The sequence below is a fragment of the Haliotis rubra genome, unplaced genomic scaffold, assembly GCF_003918875.1.
Source record: "Haliotis rubra isolate DU_JTF1 unplaced genomic scaffold, ASM391887v1 Scf1618, whole genome shotgun sequence".
Classification (NCBI taxonomy): domain Eukaryota; kingdom Metazoa; phylum Mollusca; class Gastropoda; order Lepetellida; family Haliotidae; genus Haliotis; species Haliotis rubra.
The window spans coordinates 19,481-41,175 of NW_025765579.1; the positions used below are offsets into that span (position 1 = coordinate 19,481).

A 21,695-nucleotide genomic window follows, 5' to 3' on the forward strand; every position below is an offset into this window, starting at 1 on the left:
ACATACTGATACCACGTGTATCATACTGTATTAAAGGAGTTAAGCCACAGCCACTGTTGGCGTGGTGTGTCCGGAACACGAGGATGAGAGTCATGAGGAACGCTGTGTTTCTGATGCTGGTGGTAGCTGTTCTCAACATGGAGGGTGAGTGAGAGAATGGTATACTAGTGCTAGCACTGCATGGAAACTTGTCTGATGTAAGACGGTTGTCTCGAATCTCAAATAAAATATTATTATTGCGATGAGGAGAGTTTACCCCTACGAAGGCACTAACATACAAGAATGAATTAACGTGTCATAGAAGATAAAGATGCAAGTGTACCACTTTGATGACATCCACCAATTCTAAACCTGATCTTCACGGGTAGTAGTAGTAGTAGTAGTAGTAGTAGTAGCAGCAGCAGTTCTAAACCTGATCTTCAGGGGTAGTAGTAGTAGCAGTAGTAGAAGTAGTAATAGTAGTAATAGTAGTAGTAGTAGCAGTAGTTGTAGCAGCAGCAATAGTTAAAAGTCGTAAGGATAAACTTGCTCTGTTCAAAGTTACGCAGCATTGAACAAAACACGAAGTAATTCGAGTAAAGAACCGTTAAGACCGTTTGGTCTGTAAGCATTATACAGACTGCGTTAAGTTAGCGTTTACATATGGTAGTGTTAAAGAAAAACATGACATTTGCATAAAACAAAATACGATTAAAACCGTAGAAATCCCTTAAAAGTGAAATTTAAAGATGGACAAATATTGATTTTCCATCGATGTATTGGAAGAATCAGACGGCAAGACATTTTTCCTTGTGTAAGATTTAATATTTCTACATGGAACTTTTTTGAGAAATAATATGAGGCCGTTTGCAATTTACTCAAATAGAATCTAGGCGCTACTCTATTTCCAAGTCAAGGTCAGTCTTTTAATTAGTACTGTCTGTGAAACCGATATTTTGTCTATATATAATCATGGCGAGGAGCTGTTCTTGGTTGGCATCTGTGACGGTTCTATGTGACATTGACTGGAACAGCTTGCGTGGTAGTGTTTCAGTCATAGATTATAAGATAAGTCTTTATTGTCAAAAAGGAAATTTCTATTGCACAGTTTCAGTTCTCCATTCATGAAAAATAGCATAAATATTTTGAATAAATAGGGTTAAAGTACATGAGCGTTAACTGTATTGATTTGACGTCTCTGAGAGGCATTTAAGTGAGTGAGTGAGTTAAAATTTTACGTCACATCAAGAATATTTCAGCCATATCGTGACGACAAAACGTCATATACATGCACTTAGAATAAATACATGTATTGTATACTTTTAAAAATCTGTCAGCGAAGGACAGTATTACAATCAGAATATCACAAATTAATTAAAACTTAGATCGCCAGCAACTGAAGGTAGATCACCATAATAGTGAGTGAGGTTAGTTTTACGCCGCACACAGGACTATTCCAGATATAAGGCGGTGGTCTCTAAATAATCGAGTCTGGACCAGAAAATCCAGTGATCAACAGCATGAGCATCGATCTACGCAATTGGGAACCGATGACGTGTCAACCACGTCAGCGAGCCTGACCACCCGATCCCGTTAGTCGCCTTTTACGACAAGCAAGGGTTGCTGAAGATCAATATTCTAACCCGGATCTTCACGGGTCAGATCAGCATAATGGGGACTTACAGTACTTTTGCTACCTGCATGGAACCGAGCTGGATTTACAACATCCCTTCAGCTGTTGGCAAATTTTGAGCAATTTAGCCATAACTTAAAAATACAAACATTCTACGATTATAACTCTGGCAATGATCATTGCCATATAACTATGGCAACATACATTGAAAATGACGTGGTCTTAAGTACTCTCTTCGGAGGATAGAGGCTTGCATTTAAGAGTCATTTAGGAGTATTAAAAAAGAATACGATATGTGGATGAAAAAAATCTCTACTGCAGTTAGAAGTGACTTTGGTGTAGTTTCTTAAACGGTTAACATTAATGGTGTCGCTTCTAATTGTAAAAATGTATTTGTGGAAAAGCAATACACCTAAAATTGTGCGTTTTGTGTTTTTTTCGCTGCAGGGTCTCTCGCGAGGCATACCTTCATCGTTCAGTCGGTACGTGTCAAAAGGGAAGATGACATGAGGATTAGTGAGTGAGTTATTATTTAACGTCACATCGGCAATATTTCAGCCATATCGACATGAGGATTAACTCACGTATAATGTCATCGTGCTAATGTAGCAAGATGCATGCATGTATGTGCGTGTGCGTGTGCCAGCGTGTGCCTGTTGATGTTTGTACCTCTATGTCGAAGGGCAACACTCATTTGTCTGTTTGCCGCCACACTATATGATTGCGGTCTGTAAATAAATGGCACCAGAAAATCCAATGAGATACGTCATGAGAATCTTTCTCATATAATCCAATTATATACGTCATGACAATCGATCTCATATCAATCTTAGACAATCCAGTGATATGCGTCATGACAATCGATCTCATATATTCTAGTGATATACGTCATGAGGATGGATCTCAGACAATCCAATTATATACGTCATGAAAATCGATCTTACACAATCCAGCCACATATGTGACGAGAATCGAATATATTAATAAGCGTACTATATACTCATGGAAACAAATAAAGGAACACATGAAAAGGACATGTGTTCCTTTATACTTTTCACCCACAGTGCAATACAAAGCAGCCGAAGAAACCTGGAAAAGAATATAGGATTACTTTTGCTTTCATGTGTTCCCTTATTTGTTTCCATGAGTATATTTACAAATAACATAGATATGAATAAACTGGTTCTATTTAGAGAAAAGTTCAACCTCCTTTCACCCCATCCCATTTATCAATGTCTCTCCTAGGGATGTGACCCTGCCTACCTCGCCAGACACGCCCACTACACCCTGTGTCTGGTGGACATAGGGACGGAAGCCCCACTGTCCGCTGCGGACAAACAAGCCATAGTGGACAGGCATAACACCTACAGAAGTCACGTCTCACCAACTGCCACCAATCTGGTCAAACTGGTTGGTAATTTTTTTTAAATGTTTTAATTTAAGTCTTTTATTTCCCATTTGTATGTATACAAAATATAGATGACAATGTTGGTGATGCTGCAGGTCTGGGACGACGAGCTGGCGGTGTATGCTGGGAAGTGGGCCCGTCAGTGTTATGCAGGCCATGACCACTACTCTGCAAGATCAGTCCCAAGTATGTCCATTGCCAAAAGTCTTTGCTTGTCTATGTGTCCTTTCTCAAACCATTTTGAGGAACCTTGCACTTGGCGACCTGCGTTTTTACTAACAAATAACATATACTGGACAAAAATAGTTAGGGATATATGTAAATTTTGAAATTATGAATAATGATCTTATTATTCACTGACACACTGATAAAATATCAATCATTAAAATTATTTGGTCCAGTATATGTTATATCTGGGATCACAAACTAATACTTTTGTTAAATTGAGCCCTATCCGGGATTCGAAAAAACACTCTCAGAGTCCGGCACCTAATCTCCAGTACACAAAATCAGCCATCTAACCCACTCAGCCATCGCGGCTTGGCATTGGGTATTCACGAGAAAATATGCTTCAGACTGTATTAAAAATAACTTGTCACTTGTCTGCCACAAGAATATTTTGTTGCAAGATGTATTTCTTTTAAAAATGACTCAATTTTGTAACAATTTTTACCGAGAATATGAAAAGCTGGGTAACTTAACAGGCCGCTGTAGTGGAAAACGCTTTGTAAACACGCTTACTCAGCAGTTGTGATTCCCAGGTATGCCTGGGGTGGTGATTGGTCAGAACATAGCTGCCGGGTACAGGTCAGTGATGGAGGGGGTGGACGGGTGGCATTCGGAGGTGGACTTCTTCAAACACGGCGTCGGACCGACTGAACCCGGAAAGATAGTTGGTCACTACACCCAGGTAACGCGGACAGATTCCACTGATACAGACTAACTTAACCTGGCTGTCCCTTTCTCTGCACTCGTCCCTCGTAACAAATAGTGAACTGTGTCAATATTTTAATGATAGATTGTTAAACAACTTTTTTATTATTAAGAAATATATTCTGCAAAAAACTCTCGGAGTTGGTCTGATGTTTTGATTATGATCAGCGTTTCATTGAGTATTATATGTTTATTAGTTTTCGAGTTACATTTCAATTGATCGGTCCGCTTTGGAGCCAAACGGACTAGAGTCGTAATGTGAACATGAGCATCGAGGCAATTTCACCCAGTGATAATCTCCCCAACTTTTCATACTTCAACATGTTGTTATTAGATAACCCATTCCGGACAACCTGTCTCATGTGCAGTTGTTATTTTTGACCAGTCGCCTTACATATATATTCTGTACAATATTCATTAGTCAGTCTTGCTTGACAACATCATCAGGATTTCTACCGAAACGTCGCTTTTACAGTAAAATGTAGACACTGTCGTCCATAAATTGTGGACCCGTGAAGATCCGGGGTAGAATAGGTCTTCAGCAGCCCATGCTTGCCACAAAAGGCGACTATGCTTATCGTAAGAGGCGACTAACGGGTGGTCAGGCTCGCTGACTTGGTTGACACATGTCATCGGTTCCCAATTGCGCAGATCGATGTTCATGCTGTTGATCACTGGATTGTCTGGTCCAGACTCAATTATTTACAGACCGCCGCCATATAGCTGGAATATTGCTGATTGCGGTGTAAAACTAAACTCACTCACTCATTCCCATAAATTGTGTCCACTTTTTGTATATTTGGTCATTAATTGGATTAAATTTTTATGTTCATTCTGAAAATGTTTCACATTTCACATAGGACATATTTTTATATGTTCAGGTTGTAGGGTAAAGTGATTCTGAAAATGGTATAAATTTACACCTAGCACATATTTTTATATGTGCAGGTTGTAGGGTACAGAGCCATCCGGGTCGGGTGTGGAGAAGCCATCTGTCCCACCAAGTATGGCCGTTACCAGGTTTGCAACTATGCCATGGGGTAAGTAGTCTCAGGTTCGGGAATACGCGGCGCGACAAGAAGGCTTGGTGTCCATCAAAGTAGTAGTGGTGGTAGTTTGGGCAGTGGAAACATCTTAGTCATCGTGGAAAGTGAAGTCCTCAAAGGAGCAGTAGAAATCGTAGTTGTAGGAGATGGAGTGAAATGTCATTGTGAAAGAAGTACCAACAGAATATGGTGAACAGGTAATACGCGGCCCTACAAGGTTGGGTTGACGTTGGCTACAGAAGTCGTAGTCGTGGTAAGCAGAAACATCTCAGTCGTAGTTGACCTAGAAATCATCGAAGGAGCAGTTGAAGTCGTAGTTGTAGGAGATGTAGCTTTTTGTCGTTGTCATTGTCAAAAAAGGTATCAACAGTATGAGTTGAAAAATTAAACAAATATTCAACAGTGACATTGTGGCCCTGCTAGTCGAATGAAGCGAAGACACCAGAAATGGGCTTCACACATTGTGCCCATGTCAGCAATCGAACCCGGGTCTTTGGCGTGACTAGCAAACGCTTTAACCACTAGGCTACCGCACCACTCGTCTAGGACCTGCACCATTTACAGCTTTACTCTTACTATGCTGAAGTACTAAGATATCGCTTAATACTAGCTTGGACTATAAAATAACTCACTTGTTCTAAAATAACCAATTCTTGCCCTTGCAGACAGATGTCCTCTGACATTAAATCTCCATTCGAGAAAGGTGCCTCCTGCAGTAAATGTCCCGCGGGCAAGTGCTCCGATAACCTTTGTGGTGAGTATTCGAATTTAACTTGGATTTGTACAAATATTTCTAATGAAAGAAGCTTAATAATCCAACAGGCATTTGCATTTAAACGTTACGTTGAGTGAGCTTGTATGGTTTTACGCCGCTTTTAGCAATGTTCCCGTACAGCGGCGGACACCAGAAAAGGCCTTCGCATTTTGTATCCATGTTGGAATCGAACCCGGGCCTTCGGCGTGACGAGATACCCCACCGACCCAAACGCTACGTCGACGGCTGGTTTCAAGCTAATTGAAAATCTAACGTTTAGGTAAAGTTTTCAAATGTTCACATTTTATTTGCCCTGTGTTTAGCAGTTCCGATTTTATAGACTGTGGAGACAAACTATGCCTGAATGGCGGCTCTCTAGACACAAGCACGTGCTCGTGCATGTGTACGGGAACCTGGACTGGAGACACGTGCAGTAAAGGTACGTGACAATCAGTCCAAAGATTTGATGACGTATGTATCCGTCCGCACATACTACATTGAGATGTCAACATGAACGTCCTTTAGTCTGTCATGTTCCTTTCCTTAGCTGAACTAAAAAACAGTTCACTATAGCTAAATGAAAGTTCTAAATATATCACTAGTGAAATGGTGCTTTTGTCTTTTGGAATAATTTTTGGATGGTACCAAATGGGACATAAAGATGTTTGCATTTTCAAAGCAATCTGAGAAAGAAAATCCCACAGCTAGTAACCAATGGTTGTTACACCATTAACACTCCATTGATACTATTACTTTATTAAGATTTCTGGCCCGAATTAGTACGCAAATTATCACCAAGTCTATGCGACAAATAAAGATTGCAATCAAGACCTCTAAATACTAGGGCTGTAACGATGCATCGAACTATCGATGAATTGCAATTGTTGAGTGTGCGAATGCAATTAATCGAAGGAAGAAACGAGAAACTATCGATGCATCGATAGTATGGGCGACTATCGATAGTTGAGTAATTGACTTCCGTTGATTAATGCGCAGCGCAAAATACAGGAAGTACCAGATTCGTTCACTTTGATTTAGAGTTATCCGCCCCTGTTACTTCTAAAATAAACTTGAACTGGGTTTCAAGTTTCTTGTCAGTTATTAAAAGAGACTGAAACTACTTCAGCTTGTTTTTATTTCATACAAACTATACATTCATTTGGGAAATGACTTCAAAATGAGACAATTCATGGAGAAAAACAACTATTTCAATAGTTGGTCGTAATAGACTATAGGTATCGCAATAGATGTTGCAATAGCCAATCGCTATCGCAATAGTTGTTTTACCCTCAATAGTCACCCCTACTAAATACCACTTGATATGTTCTTATACTTGCGCCATATTATCCACATTTGTCATACTGTTTTATATACCAGCCATAGTTAAAGGCACAATGTCACACCACTCTGAGTGAGTGAGTGAGTTAAACTTTATAGTCACATTTGCAATATTTCAGCCATATCGTGCTTTTCAAAGTTATACATTCATAAAAAACGCAAATAAATTATAAAAACCTGTACACGAAGGACAGGAAACCAAATAGAATATCACTGTATCAAGAATTAAAACTAACATCTCTCTTTAAAATTGGATATCAAATTTGGACAATACAGTATAAAAATGGGCTATAGATCGCCAACAACTGAAGGTAGATCACCATACTAGGAACCATCTAGGAAATCCTAGCTGGATTTACACCATACACATCAATACAATGTTAGCGATTGTAGACAAATTTAGCAATAATTTAAAATGACATATATCCTACAATTTAATAATGTGGTAGGTTTAAATTTACCTTGGACGTTTTGGGACTTACGTATCTTCTCAGGAGGACAATAATTTTACAGTACTTTAACCCCCTTTGAGGATACAGCCACTAAAAATCTCAGTTACTAATCTAAACCAATCATAAAAGTGTATCTTTTTACAAAACATCTTAATCAAAATTTGTCAGTCAATTCTATTTCTTTTAGATATTCAATATCACATTTCTCTAAAATACATAATGCATTTCTCTCAATAACACTAACTAACAGCCCTCAGGGAAGCTATCATATTATTTATATTTAAAAAAAATACGTATTTAGATTACAATATTAAATTAAAAAGTTTGAATAAATTAATGCAACGTTGTATTAAATCGACTCTCGATTTACCGGCCGAACATTATTTCAATCTAACCCCATAGAGTTATGTCCCTTAAAGCGCTCTTTACGAATATCATATAACCTCACTTGTGATTAAAATAAGTTCGGCAAACACCGACAACACCGCCTGAGACAGTTTTCGATGTACGGAGCAATCGTTTACATTCCATATATGGCAAGTGTTATCTGTTTGGAAGCTGTTCGCCTCGAAGTTTCAATTATTGACTTCAGGCAAGTCGTAAGGGATAATAAGTGTTTTATTGCATCAATAGGAAGCTAAAGTGAGTGCATATGCCCCAAATAAATATAGACCAAAATATTGTGGAAAATGTGTGACATTGTGCCTTTAAGAACCATGACACAGTTTAAATGGATAACCCACACAGTTTATACTGAGATGTTTGTTTGAACCCGCTAATTGCGTAGATTGATGCTCATGCTGTTGATTACTGTTGAACCAACGACCTTCTACTTTTCCAGGCAGTCACATTATCCACTAGAACATGGAGGTTTTGATTTGTATTGTAGGAATAGTTCCATAATGGCCTCAAACTCCTAAGTGCCATTCTAAGGACCAATACCTTCATATTGATAGATATGTATTCCATTTATTAAACTTTGGTGGAAAACAGACAAAAGCTTAGATACCTTGGTACGATTTTATTAGCTTCTTTCAAACCATTTTACGTTTGATTTAAGAAAGTGTGCCTTTAATGTATTTGATTGCACTATTATGTTAAAAATGCACTCGGACTCACGGACTCTGGTTTCCAAACACGCAAATACATTAAGTCGAATATATTTTCAGATTGTACAGGCATCGTGTGCCTCAACGGAGGAACGCTGGATGGAAACACCTGCTCCTGCACGTGCACCGACACATGGGAAGGTGTTACGTGCAGTCAAAAGTATGTTGAAAACAAAATAAGAACTCATCCATCAAACAGTAACAATACTTAACTCACTACATGAAAACAAAAACATACCATTAGTTTTATATATTCCTGACGCATTGACCCTTGAAGATTAACTGAATACTTTAGTTAAAGTAGTTTATTAGCATATCAGTAATACTTTTTACAAGGATCACTACTTATATTTCACACCGCCTCCGTGGTGTAGTGGTCAGAGCGTCCGCAAGGGAGAGAGGGTTCGAAGGTCGCGGGTTCGACCCCCGACCGCGTCATACCAAAAAGACGTTTAAATATGGTACTTGTTGGTCCCTGCCTGGCGCTCGGCATTAATGGGTACAACAGGGACTGGTCGACTCGGAGTCAGTATAATGTGTCTGAGTAGGGTATTCATGATTCACTGCGGCATGGTATCTCAGTGGGCTAGCACTATAAAACCAGCTTCAGTCTGGGCTAGTACAAGCATCCGCACATACACATACACACGCACACGCATGCACGTCGTCATATGAGCGACATATTCTTAAGCACGACGTTAAACCCAATTGAACCACCACCACCACTTATATTTCACAGAAAAATGCCGAGAGGACATGAGACGGTGCAGCACGGTACTGCCGGAATGGTGTGATTATTACCCCATGGTCAGCGCCTACTGCCCCAGAAGATGCGGACTTTGCTGACAGCTGGAAGATGTTCTCAAACGTGCCTGTGTGACGACAAATTAAACCAGATGCAAAAAATATATTCAATATTGTATTATTTTTTAGTCTGAATTAGTTTGGTTTGTTTGTTGTTTAACGCCGCGCTCCGGAGGAAATAAATTCATTCATTCATTCACAAACTGACGGCACCTATGTGAAGAGTGAGTGAGTTTAATTTAATTTCATATATTGGCTCCCTGACATATCTCACGATTGCATGAGCCCCGATCTTAACCCTTTGGAGCATATCTGGGACATGATTGGTCGTTGTGTGCAACAAAGGGATCCTCCTGTACAGAACGTGGCCCAACTGTAAGCTGCTTGACACGAGGAATGGCGTAGACTGGACCTTCACACGATCAGTCAGTGAGTGAGTGAGTTTAGTTTTATGCCACACTCAGCAATATTCCAGCTGTATGGCGGCGGTCTGTAAATAATCGAGTGTAGACCAGACAATCCAGTGATCAACAGCATGCGTATTAATCTACACAATTGGGATACGATGACATGTGCAACCACGTCAGCGAGTCTGACCATCCGATCTCGTTAGTCGCCTCTTATGACAAGCATGGGTTACTGAAGATCAATTCTAACCCTGATCTTCACGGGTTGCAGAAGTGGGACACCCAATAAAACCCTATATTGGTTACACCTACTTGGGTTGTCAGTCCAGATTTGAAGACGCCATTTTAAGACGATGCTGGATTGGCCATTTCCGATATAGGCGTAAATACCTGTTAAACGGTGAGGATCCTCCGTTCTGTATCCTTAGTGATGGAAGAATCACAAAGAAGCATGTCCTGCTTCACTGTGTTGATTTTTCCATCACAAGTTATAATCATTTCAATGTAAAAAACTGTTAAGGATCTTTTTACTAATGTTAATTTTCATTTAATTATTGATTGTTGTTGTTTGTTTGTTGAGTTGTTTGAAATTTTTTGATATCATTTGTAGAAAGACGTGTGTAATATTAAAATTTGTAGCATAAATTCATAACTGATATCGTTAGTGGCTGTAGCCTCAAAGAGGTTAAAGTATTGTACAATCATGGTCCTCCTGAGAGGGTAAGTCCCGAAACCTTAAAATAAGATTTAGAAATACAACTTTCTTTAATTTCTGGCTGGAGTTGTGAACAATCGCTATCATATGAAGGGATGGTGTAAATCCAGCTTGATCCATGCAGGTAGCAAAAGTACTGTACGTCCCCATGGTCCCTAGTATAATGATCTGCCTTCAGTTGTTGACCATCTTTTGCCCTTTTTTATGCCCCCGCCATATAGGGTTACCCTCGGTGTCCGTCCGTCCGTACGAAACAGGGAATGTATTCTATCCACTTCTCCACCATAACCGCTCTGTGGAATTCAATGAACTTATACATGGGCTTTCTTGGGACTCTAATGGTGTGCATCTCATATTTTTGTTGTTGTTGTTGTTGTTGTTATAAGTTTAGAGACATTTGAACTTAGGTACATTTTTCTGAATTTCTCTATGATGATAGTGTAATAGGGGATAAAGTCTATCCACTTCTCCACAAAAACTGCTCAACAGAATTGAATGAACTTCTACATGTCTTTCGTAGGGACTCTAAAGGTGTGCATTTCATAATGTGTTATGCAATTTCTTAGTTTGGCACTTTTACAGATGTTTGAACTTAGTTGAATTTTGTTCTATTCAGCCAGTGTTCGTTCCATCCAACAGGGGGTGTACGTTATCCACTTCTCCTCAAAAATTACTTTATGGAATTCATTTAGATTACACATGTGCTTTATAGGGACTCTAAAGGCGTACATCTCATATTTTGATTTTGTATTTTATTTATTTTTCCAATTTTAATGCCGGTTGAACTTAGATAAATTTTGTTGAATTTCTCTCTGAATATAGTGTTGTAGGGGGTGAAGTCTATCCACTTCTCCACAAAAGCTGCTCAACAGAATTGATTGAGCTTCTACGTGTGTTTCATTGGAACTCTAAAGGTGTGCATCTCATACCTTGTTCATCCAATTTCTTAATTTTGCCACTTCTACAGATGTTTGAACTTTGTTGAATTTGGTTCTATTCATCCAGTTCGTCCCATACAACAGGGGGGGTGTATGTTATCCACTTCTCCTCAAAAACTACTTTATGGAATTCTTTTAGATTACACATGTGCTTTATAGGGACTCTAAAGGTGTGCATCTCATATTTTGATTTTGTATTTATTTATTTTTCCAATTTTAATGCCGTTTAAACTTGCATAAATTTTGTTGAATTTCTCTCTGAATATAGTGTTATAGGGGATGAAGTCTATCAACTTCTTCACAAAAGCTGCTCAACAGAATTGGCCTTCATTGTGTGTTTCATTGGGACTAGAAAGGTGTGCGTCTCATACCTTGTTCATCCAGTTTCTTAATTTTGTCACTTCTACAGATGTTTGAACTTGAATTGGTTCTATTCATCCAGTTCGTCCCATACATCAGGGGGTGTACTTTATCCACTTCTCCTCAAAAACCACTGCACAAAACTCATGTTTAATGTTGTTTGTATTTAAATGTTCAATTCAGGGATATCAAATGTTTTGTAATCTTATTTCACATGAACGTTTTGTATCAAATGAAGAAAACCATTCTAATGATATACTTAATTATAGGCAATATATAAAGTATGTTTGTTTTTTGTAAGGACAGATTTTGTGACGGCAGTGACAATTTTCTAGTTTAAAATTGTTTGTATATAAATTTTCTTTTGACGCAGAATGAAAGATGTTGGTAATGGATATGAACTTGGTTTGTTTCCAAAATTGTCATCAGGGGATAGTCAACGCCATTTCGAATTCTCTGTGCCGAATGAAAACTGGAATGTGTTTCTTGCCCAACTTGAACAAATTAAGAACTTACGAAAACAGATACCAGACACAGGTTATGCCTTGCAAAGTAACAGTAAACATGCCTGAACTATAGCATGCTTAATTACTATTGAAAGAGTACTATCAAGCAACTGGGACAAAATAAATGTAGTTTCATGTGTACGTTTGATATCTAGCGTGAGTGGATCTTGTATTTTCATTCAAGCTTAGTATGAAACTATTTGTTCAAGGTTTCACACACAGTGTTTCAGATTTACAGTTTCATGTTTAAGGAGTGAGTGAGTGAGTTATTATTTAACGTCACATCGGCAATATTTCAGCCATATCATGTTTAAGGATGATATGCAGCATCAATTTAATCCATGTGGACAAAGGAATATAATGACATGTACTTTCTATCCAGGGAATAATTTTTTTTCAAACAGTTGTTTTGTTGTAATATTTTACCTAAAACACATATGAGGTTAAGCAGCAACCATAAAATGCAAAAAGATATAATTGTCGGAGATCACTGCTGATAAAATGTCACTACTGTAACATGCAGTCTTTACCTGTTTATTACATGACGGGGAGATCTAAGTAAATCTTTTGCCTATTACACATTCTTCAAAAATTCTGAAATTTCTGACTGACAAATTTCATTAAATCAGTTTTTAAAGTTAACAAAACTGACTATTATTAACAATGTCACAACCGTTATTGTGTCACTACGGTGACAATTATTGCCAATGTCCATGCCACAGTCAATGCAATAACATTATCATTTAGTTAAAATTGATTTATCTGTTTATATCTGGAATTTTAGTGCAAGTCTGTTTGTTAGTTTAGCTTCAAGTAAGCATAATATAATTCATATTCTTATTTTGATTTTTTTGCTACATATTACTTTATATTTGCACATCAAAAATGAAAGGAAGTTTTTGGCTTGTGTGCCCATTTTAAGCAATAAATATACAATTTCAAAACTCATTAGCCATGTTATATAATTGTAAAACTATATAGTTTAACATATATGTACTTAAGTGATTCAGCTTTGGATTTTTTTCGTTTCACTATGACGTTACAAATTTCGTAACGGTAGTGACGCAATTTCATGAATGTTTTTATTAATAGGCTAAAATATGATACATGAAATGTCGTTAAGCTTGTATAATTTATGTATTGTATATTCTGAATACTACAAACGTAATCAACAACATTAGAAGGTAAAGCAAGCAAACAAAATTTTCAATTATTGCCTACATGCACAAATTTTAAGAATGATTCATATATATCGTTTAAGTTCGTTTTTTATTAATACAAAGCTTTGGTAGTCGCGATATGGCTGAAATATTGCCGATGTGACTTCAAATTTTAACTCACTAACTCTGGGTCAGACAATACAGTGATTGACTTCCTGAACATCTACCTTCAGAACGACTGGGTTGCTGAAGACCAACAATTCTAATCCGGATCTTCACGATGTCATATACAAGGATGACGAGTATGTGCGAGTTATCCGTCCTTTCAAGCCCTCCACCATGAGCAGCAACATCGCCAGTTGAGTCTACCTCAAATACAGTCTTATCTTACATACATATGATGCCCGATTCATGAATAGCGTATATGTGCGCGTCATACGCCCCTTCAAGCCCACCCACCCTGAGCACTTCCAGCTGAATCTGGGTGAGTGTTCCCAAGGAGCAGTGCCTCTAACACTCAAGTATGAGATGTAGGAACTGTCATAGTTGCATCCATAGATGGCCTTATGTGAACCGTGCATGTGCGAGGTTACCTCTAAGTGGTCCTTCTCTTGGAAACAGAAGTACAGCAACTGAGTGACATCAATAAGAACGAAACTGGGACGATCACCTCAAAAGGTGAATGGAATTTTATCTTATACATATATAACACTCCTTCTGGAAGAACACTTCGTATTGCTTGAAACTGATTTGTGCAACAATGGGGGTAAAACATATATATTCTAAGACGTTGATATTCATCAAATGACCGTCTCTCGGCAGCTGCGAAGGTTATAGACCTAGATAAGGTGTATGCATTTTACTGTATATTATGCTGCATTATTACCCATAAGGGCTAGGGTACACAGGTGATTATTTTAGTGATAATCGCACATGTGCTTTGTAGTGATTCTCAACGTTGATTGGTCAGCTAAGCAGAGAAGAAATATGATTGGTTGACGGAACTACTTTTCATGATCCAAGTTCATTGACAACTTTTACCCTTTCATTGATAATTAGAACGTGCTGTACTCACACATTCCGAGATTTAAAAATGAAACCATAAAGGTTAAAGAATATGAATACTTTTCTTATTAGACATTATTATTTTGCAATAAAATTGCATTATATAAATGGTAGTCGTTTTATAATAAATAACCTTAAAAAATCCCAAGAAACAATCGTTTGCATTGTTTGTAAACAAACATTGCCGCCATTAGTCTAAACCGATCAATGTCAATGACCTAGTTAAAGTTGACGGTGATCTAATGGGAAGAGTGATAAGAATTTTACAGGCCTTGAATTTCTACAACCTGTTTGTTGTTAAAACTGAATCAGCAAGATACCGACTAAAGGTGTTACCTGAAAGTGTGACAAGTGAGTCTGCCACGGCGTCCATGGCATCGAACACGAAAACAGTTTCTTTCTTACCGGAATCAGTGCTAAATGATCTTCAAGATGAATGTTTGATCCATGTATTCCTAATCAATCCGAGAGGTTTGTTCCAGTGTCCGATGCAGAGACTTGACACATTGACTCGGATTCCACTAGAGTTATCCTTCTTGGAACTGCTGTACTCTACTGGGACAAATGACGTGACTGTAATACGCCTTCCACAGAACAAAATGTTGGATATTTATGGTCATGCACATGCCACCACTTGAGTGGATTGGTGTTCACATCTGCACATTCTTCTCCAGTGTAGTCTTTTAGTTCATTATGTATCATCTCCTTCTTGGTCAGTGTGGCAGGTACATGAGAAACAACAAAGACATCACCAAATAATGAAGACAATGCCGTCTTCTTAGGTGGGTTGACTACTTCCTCCTTCACAGCTGTGGGCACCTGTACTGGTACATCTGGTAGTGGTGGATCTCTCCGAGCATCTGGACCTGAACATGGTTCAGATTTAACGATACAATACTGAAACAGGAAACAGGTCATATACAGTACACATCTAATCAGCAACCCATTGGTTTGTTTTGGTAACTGTAACAGGAGACACAAAAGCAATATATTATTTTCGTTTTAAATGGACCAATGTTATGTTTTTCTATTATTTAAGATTTCAGGTGTTACCTCAAGGGAGCTGTCATTCATTGCTTCAGCCAAGTCACAAAGAGATTCTTGGACCTCCAGCTTCTCTTGTTGGCTGAGGAAGGGCAGAGCTTTGAACCTGGGATAACAAACGATGCTTGTAGCAGTACTTTTTTTATCTCCACATCTGTGTACCTTTTTGCAAGACTGTTCAGAATAGCAGCTTTCATCTGAGAGACAGGTTTAACATCCTCAACATTTGGGGCCATAGCTTGTGATAGGTTCTGAAGAAGTGGCCTCACCATTGATAGAGTTGGTATGTTTGATTCACAGAGAATGGTAGTGATTGTTTTCAGCGGGCCCAGGACTTTGATGAAATGTTCAGCAAGAGTGATGTCATCTGAGCTCAGTGTGTCCAGGTCCTTTTCCCTTTTAATATTTGGTGACATAAGTGCTGCCATCACAGCTGGCTGCTGCTCCAAGTATCGTTCAATCATGTCATAGGCGCTGTTCCATCTTGTTTTCACTTTGTTGATGAGAAGATGGTTAGGAAGTTGAAGTAGCTTTTGTTTCAGCTCCAACTGGTAATTTGCTGTGCTGCTCTTATGAAAGAAAGTAACAATTCTCCTGACTCTTCCAAGAAGACATTGAACTTCATTTATATGAAGAGCTTGTTGGGCTGCAAGATTGATGATATGTGCAAAGCATCGGATATGGGGTGTCATCTCTGCAATGTCGACTGCAAGGCATACATTTGCTGCGCTGTCTGATGTAATAGGCTGCTGTCCATGTGGACGTTTCAACTCCCAGTCATCTATGGCTTGTTTCAAGACATCAGCAATGTTAACACCTGTGTGTGAGTCAAACATTTGTCGTGTTTGAAGAACTTTGTTTTTAAGCTCCCACTCTTCATCTATGAAATGAGCTGTGATGGTGATGTAGCTCTGGGTTGCCCGTGACGTCCAGCCATCAGTGGTGAGTGCGACTGAGTGAGATGCCTTGAGACCTGCCTTCACTTCTTTTACTTTCTCATAGAGATCAGGAATAACTTTTCTGCTGAGTGTGGCTCGTGATGGCAAGGTATATTTTGGTTCAAGACAGTTCATCGGTTTCTTGAATCCTTGACTTTCAACAATGGAATAAGGCCTCAATACATATACAACGCTATATACAACGCAAGATTGCGGGTGATGAGTTGAGCCCTTGAACTGCCAGGTGCTAGTTTTGTTTGAAAGGCGCTTTGTATGCTAAGCTGGCCCATGGAAGTTGTATTTACAGATCCATTTACATATACCAAATTCATGGTGCTTGACAAAGACGTTTTGTCTCCCTGGTTACTAGTTTCTATGGCATGTTTCCTTCTAAGATGTATTGCCATATTTGATGTGTTCTTGCAGGTATAGCTGAAAAAAACATACTGATTTTTTTCAAAGTGTCCTCATTGAATTAAACATATTCCCTACAAGCAGTTGTTGAATTGCTGAAGAATGTGTCATATTTTGCTCTGAGAAACATTTTAAATATATATTGAATATATTTATAACACAATTATGCATTCAAGTATACAGCTTTCTACTAATGAAAAATACATAAAATTAATATTCGATACCTCCACATCTAGTTACTGCAAGTATGTATTTTTGACATAATATTCTACAGTCATTCGCCAAGTTAGATCAGTATCTTCTTAGTTACGTGTCAAAATTTTAAATTCTCATTATATAGCAGTTTACAAACTTTATACATACTTGATTGTGTGTTCACAATACGGCAGATAGTCTCATTTTCCAAAGTCCTTCCTTCAATTTTCCGAAAGTCCTTCCTTCAATTTTCCGAAATCCAAAGTATTTCCAAACTGCGCTCTTGAATTTGGCAGGTGGATTAACAATTACTGTTTTATGGTTATCCTCAATCAGTGCTGTAATAAAATAACTTTTAAAACTGCTGTTCCATCTGTGATGTAACAAGATTTTGTGTTTGAATTATATTAGCTAATTATAACGTCACTTAGAATCTATTATGACCAGAGTATATTATTTCTATTAATCTATTATTTCCACTAATATATATATACATATTTCTATATAGTTATTAGAATCACTTATGTATCAAATATATATGTGTATACATTTATTCTCATAATTATTATATAATTGACCATTATAAAAAACAACATTAATGTAAGTGATTTCACGTGTTGTTTTGTTTGTTTGTTTTTTTAAAAATGTTTTATTCCATTTCAAGTCTCACATAAAATACATATGGCAAAGTGAGTGAGTGAGTGAGTTAATATTTATCGTCACATCGGCAATATTTCAGCCATATCGTGACGAGAACATTTTATAATTATATTAAAGATGAATAAAGTTAGAAATTAAAAAACCTGTTGACGAAGAACAGTAAAACTACTAGTGTATCACAGATATCCATTTAAAACTAGCAATTAAATCTAAAATATTGGAACTAGAAAGGACAAGACAATACAATATAAAAACAGGCTGTAGATTGCTAACTACTGAAGGTAGATCACCATACTAGGGACCATGGGGACTTACAGTACATTTGCTTCCTGCATGGACCCTAGCTGGATTTACACCATCCCTTCAGCCGTCAGCAAGTTTAGACAAATTAGCCATAAGTTAAAATAACACAGATTCTACGATTAAAACTAATGGTAAGTTTAAATTTAGCTTGGAATGATTTGGGACTTACGTACCCCCACAGGAGGACAATAATTTTACAATGCTTCAACCCCCTGTGAGGATACAGCCACTAACAATCTCAGCTGCTCAACTAAACTACCAATTTTAAAATATTTATCTATTTACAATTCATTCAACAAATCTAATTCTTTTAAAAATGCAATAACTAAATGAGAACTGATATTATTAAAAAGATCCTTCATCGTTCGTGATTTGAAATAGTTATCCCTTGTGATGGAATATTCAATACAGTCAAGCAGGACATGCTTGACTGTGATTCTCTCATCACAAGGGATACAAAACGGAGGATCTTCACCTTTCAATAGGTACTCATGAGTATACCTTGTATGGCCAATACGACATCGTCGTATGATGACCTCTTCAAATCTGGACTGACAACCAAAGTAGGTGTAACCAATGTAGGGTTTTATTGCATGTAATTTATTGATACCTACCTGGGCGTCCCACTTCTTTTGCATCAGATCACGGATATAAGATCTTATAGCAGCTTTGTAATCAGAGTATGGGATCAGAAGTGGTGTCACAGATTTTGTTGAGTGCTGCCTTTGCAGCAATATCAGCCATTGTGTTCCCAGAAATGCCAACGTGGCTGGGTAACCAACAAAAGACGATGTCGCATTGGCCAGTAGCAAGTTCATTGTACAATTCAATAATTTCTAATAAAAGTGGATGTTTGCAAGAAAGATTTTTAATAGCCTGAAGACACGAAAGAGAATCTGAAAAGATGATATATTGTTTATATTTACGGTGTTTATTGATATATTTAAGAGCTGTTAGTATTGCGTTTGCTTCTGCTGTGAAAATTGAACTGTCATTGGGTAATCTGGAAGAGATTGTTTTGGACCCAATGACAGTGGCACAAGCAACCGCGCCACCATCCTTGGACCCATCTGTGAATAAGGATTTATATGTATTATATTTACTTTTTAATTGATTATATTCTTGTTTATATAATAAGTCATTAGTTTCTGATTTTTTAAATTTAGTGAGTGTTAGGTCGACTTGTGGCCTAACCAATTGCCAAGGAGGAGAAGAAAGAAGACGGGAAGGAGCTATATTTTCCAGCTCAATGCCGGCAGCAGACAGGAATGGCTTAATTCTGTGCCCAAGAGGCGGAACAAGAGAAGGTTTTTTGTTGTATAAATCCTCATAGAGGGGATTGAAAACACAGCTAAATGCAGGGTTAGATTCGCTAGAATATAGTTTAGTAATGTATTGTAAAGACAATTTTATACGACGTTGTGTAAGAGAAGGCTCATCTGCTTCAACATATAGACTATCAACTGGAGAAGTTCTAAATGATCCAAGACAGAGTCTTAGACCTTGGTGGTGAACAGAATCAAGTAGTTTAAGGTTGCTGTTACAGGCTCCGCCATATACGATCGAACCATAATCAAGTTTAGATCGTACCAATGATCGGTATAAGTGAAGGAGGGTAGTTTGATCCCCTCCCCACTTTGAGTTAGAAACAACTTTCAACAAATCGAGTGCCTTCAGGCATTTGGCTTTAAGTGATTTAATATGCGGCAAAAAGGTTAAATGGGAGTCGAAAATTAGACCTAAGAATTTGGCCTCCTTAACAACTTTGATGGGAGTGCCATTTAAAGATAATTCTGGATCTTTATGCGGCTTATATTTTCTACAAAAGTGTAGACAATTAGTTTTGGACTTGGAAAATTTAAAGCCGTTTTCAAGACACCATTTATTTATTTTATTTAAACACAACTGCAATTGCCGTTCAATAGTATGCATATTTTTACCACGACAAGAAATATTAAAATCATCCACCAAAAGTGATCCATCAATTGAATCGTTTAAACCGTTGGATAAACTGTTTATCTTGATACTAAACAAGGTGACAGACAAAATACTGGCGGCTTGTCGGATGTGAAGAGGCAGTGAGTTCCAGAAAAGGGGAGCTGTGTAAGAGAACTGTCTATGTCCATATGACTTTAATCTGACCTTGGGGACATTCAACTGACAATTAGAACTTGATCTTAAAAGCCGTGGTGGGACATATTCACTGAGGAGATCTTTCAGATAGATTGGAGCTTTGTCATGGAGGCACTTGAAAGCGAGAGTGAGGATTTTATATTCTATTCTCTGTTTCGTGGGCAGCCAATGTAAGCGTATCAGCAATGGTGTAATGTGACTGCGCTTGTTGACTCGGCAAATCAATCGCGCCGCAGAGTTCTGAATCCTCTGGAGCTTGGACAATAGATCTTGGCGGATATTTACAAGAAGACTGCAGCAATAATCCAAACGTGAGAGAACAAGTGAACGAACTAGGTGGTGAGCTGCATCAAATGTCAGAATATCACGAATGGAAGCAATATTTCTGAGATGAAAATAGCATGACTTACAAACAGAGTTTACGTGTGTTTCCATGGATAAATTTGAGTCTAGAAAACACCAAGGTCTTTCACGGAATCACTGAAAGGAACTTTCTCATTACCCACTACCAACGAAGACACATCCACCTTAGCAGTGCTACTGGGTGATCCACACAGCAAAACCTCGGTCTTACTGTCATTTAATCTCAGCTTCCTTTGTATCATCCATGCTTTGGAGTCAAGGATACAGTCTTCGATTATAGACATATCGGCTGGAAGTGAGTCCGGTTTAGTGGAACGCAACAGCTGGGTGTCATCAGCATATGACTCGTACATCACAACATGATGCCGAATGATATTGCCGAGATTCTTCATATAGAGTGAAAAGAGAATGGGCCCAAGAACGGAACCTTGTGGCACTCCGTATGTAAGCTGATGCGTACACGATTTCACGTCTTGAATGACCACAGATTGTGTCCTATTATTGAGGTATGAGACAAACCATCCAAGAGCTGTGCCATGAATACCAAATTCTGTTTTCAGACACTCAGTTAGTTGAACATGGTCAATGGTATCAAAAGCCGCTGATAAATCAAGCAGCGTTAGAACTGTAACATAGCCCGCATCAGCTGCAGCAAGAAGTCTCTCCATCACATGCAGAAGTACGGTCTCTGTGGAATGATCGGAGCGATATGCAGACTGATGCACGTCATAGAGATCATTCAAGGTCAAGTGATCAACAAGGCGTACCTTGATTGCCTTCTCAAGCAATTTTGATATGAAGGATAAATTAGAGACAGGCCTATAGTTCGATAGTGTGTCAGCGTCTAAGCCAGGCTTTTTTCAGGAGTGGCTTAACAACAGCGACCTTCAGACACTTGGGGACACATCCGGAAGATAAACTGCTGTTTATTATCCGTGTGATCACTGGAAGCAAAACATCAATGAACTCAAGAACAAATCGTGTTGGTGCTGGATCCAACATACAAAATGTTGGTCTTGCTGATGTTAAAAGCTTTAG

At 38.2% G+C, this 21,695-nt stretch overlaps 3 protein-coding genes and 1 long non-coding RNA gene across 4 annotated transcripts; 2 read left to right on the forward strand and 2 right to left on the reverse strand.

The window, feature by feature from the left end:
* Positions 1–83: 83 nt before the first annotated feature.
* On the forward strand, positions 84–8,404 carry LOC124271614 (cysteine-rich venom protein Mr30-like). Its single transcript, XM_046706766.1, has 10 exons — positions 84–144; positions 2,060–2,094; positions 2,858–3,022; positions 3,116–3,206; positions 3,782–3,930; positions 4,902–4,985; positions 5,174–5,196; positions 5,665–5,753; positions 6,094–6,192; positions 8,385–8,404. Exons 1-10 carry the CDS (start codon positions 84–86, stop codon positions 8,402–8,404), a joined length of 816 nt encoding a protein of 271 aa, XP_046562722.1.
* Positions 8,405–8,710: 306 nt separating this feature from the next.
* Positions 8,711–9,562, forward strand: LOC124271613. The gene is made up of 2 exons (XR_006897093.1): positions 8,711–8,812; positions 9,392–9,562. It is a non-coding gene; the product is annotated as an uncharacterized LOC124271613 (long non-coding RNA).
* A 5,597-nt stretch (positions 9,563–15,159) lies between these two features.
* On the reverse strand, positions 15,160–16,539 carry LOC124271615. The gene is made up of 2 exons (XM_046706767.1): positions 15,661–16,539; positions 15,160–15,504 (listed from the first exon to the last, which is right to left on the reverse strand). The coding sequence occupies exons 1-2, from the start codon at positions 15,679–15,681 to the stop codon at positions 15,160–15,162; spliced, it is 366 nt and encodes a 121-aa protein (XP_046562723.1). The 5' UTR covers positions 15,682–16,539.
* LOC124271616 (zinc finger BED domain-containing protein 4-like) lies at positions 15,695–16,724 on the reverse strand. Its single transcript, XM_046706768.1, has 2 exons — positions 15,921–16,724; positions 15,695–15,757 (listed from the first exon to the last, which is right to left on the reverse strand). Exons 1-2 carry the CDS (start codon positions 16,722–16,724, stop codon positions 15,695–15,697), a joined length of 867 nt encoding a protein of 288 aa, XP_046562724.1.
* Between the last annotated feature and the right edge of the window lie 4,971 nt (positions 16,725–21,695).

What these genes read in the sequence shown, in the direction of transcription:
- LOC124271614 (XM_046706766.1), top strand. Translation starts at nt 84, where the DNA reads ATGAGAGTCATGAGGAACGCTGTGTTTCTGATGCTGGTGGTAGCTGTT. An exon ending in AGCTGTTCTCAACATGGAGG is followed by an intron (nt 145 to 2,059) that starts GTGAGTGAGAGA and finishes TTTTCGCTGCAG; the next exon opens with GGTCTCTCGCGAGGCATACC. An exon ending in CCACCAATCTGGTCAAACTG is followed by an intron (nt 3,023 to 3,115) that starts GTTGGTAATTTT and finishes GTGATGCTGCAG; the next exon opens with GTCTGGGACGACGAGCTGGC.
- LOC124271615 (XM_046706767.1), bottom strand. Translation starts at nt 15,681, where the DNA reads ATGAATGACAGCTCCCTTGAG. An exon ending in TGAATGACAGCTCCCTTGAG is followed by an intron (nt 15,505 to 15,660) that starts GTAACACCTGAA and finishes TTCCTGTTTCAG; the next exon opens with TATTGTATCGTTAAATCTGA.
- LOC124271616 (XM_046706768.1), bottom strand. Translation starts at nt 16,724, where the DNA reads ATGAACTGTCTTGAACCAAAATATACCTTGCCATCACGAGCCACACTC. An exon ending in ACATACCAACTCTATCAATG is followed by an intron (nt 15,758 to 15,920) that starts GTGAGGCCACTT and finishes TTGTTATCCCAG; the next exon opens with GTTCAAAGCTCTGCCCTTCC.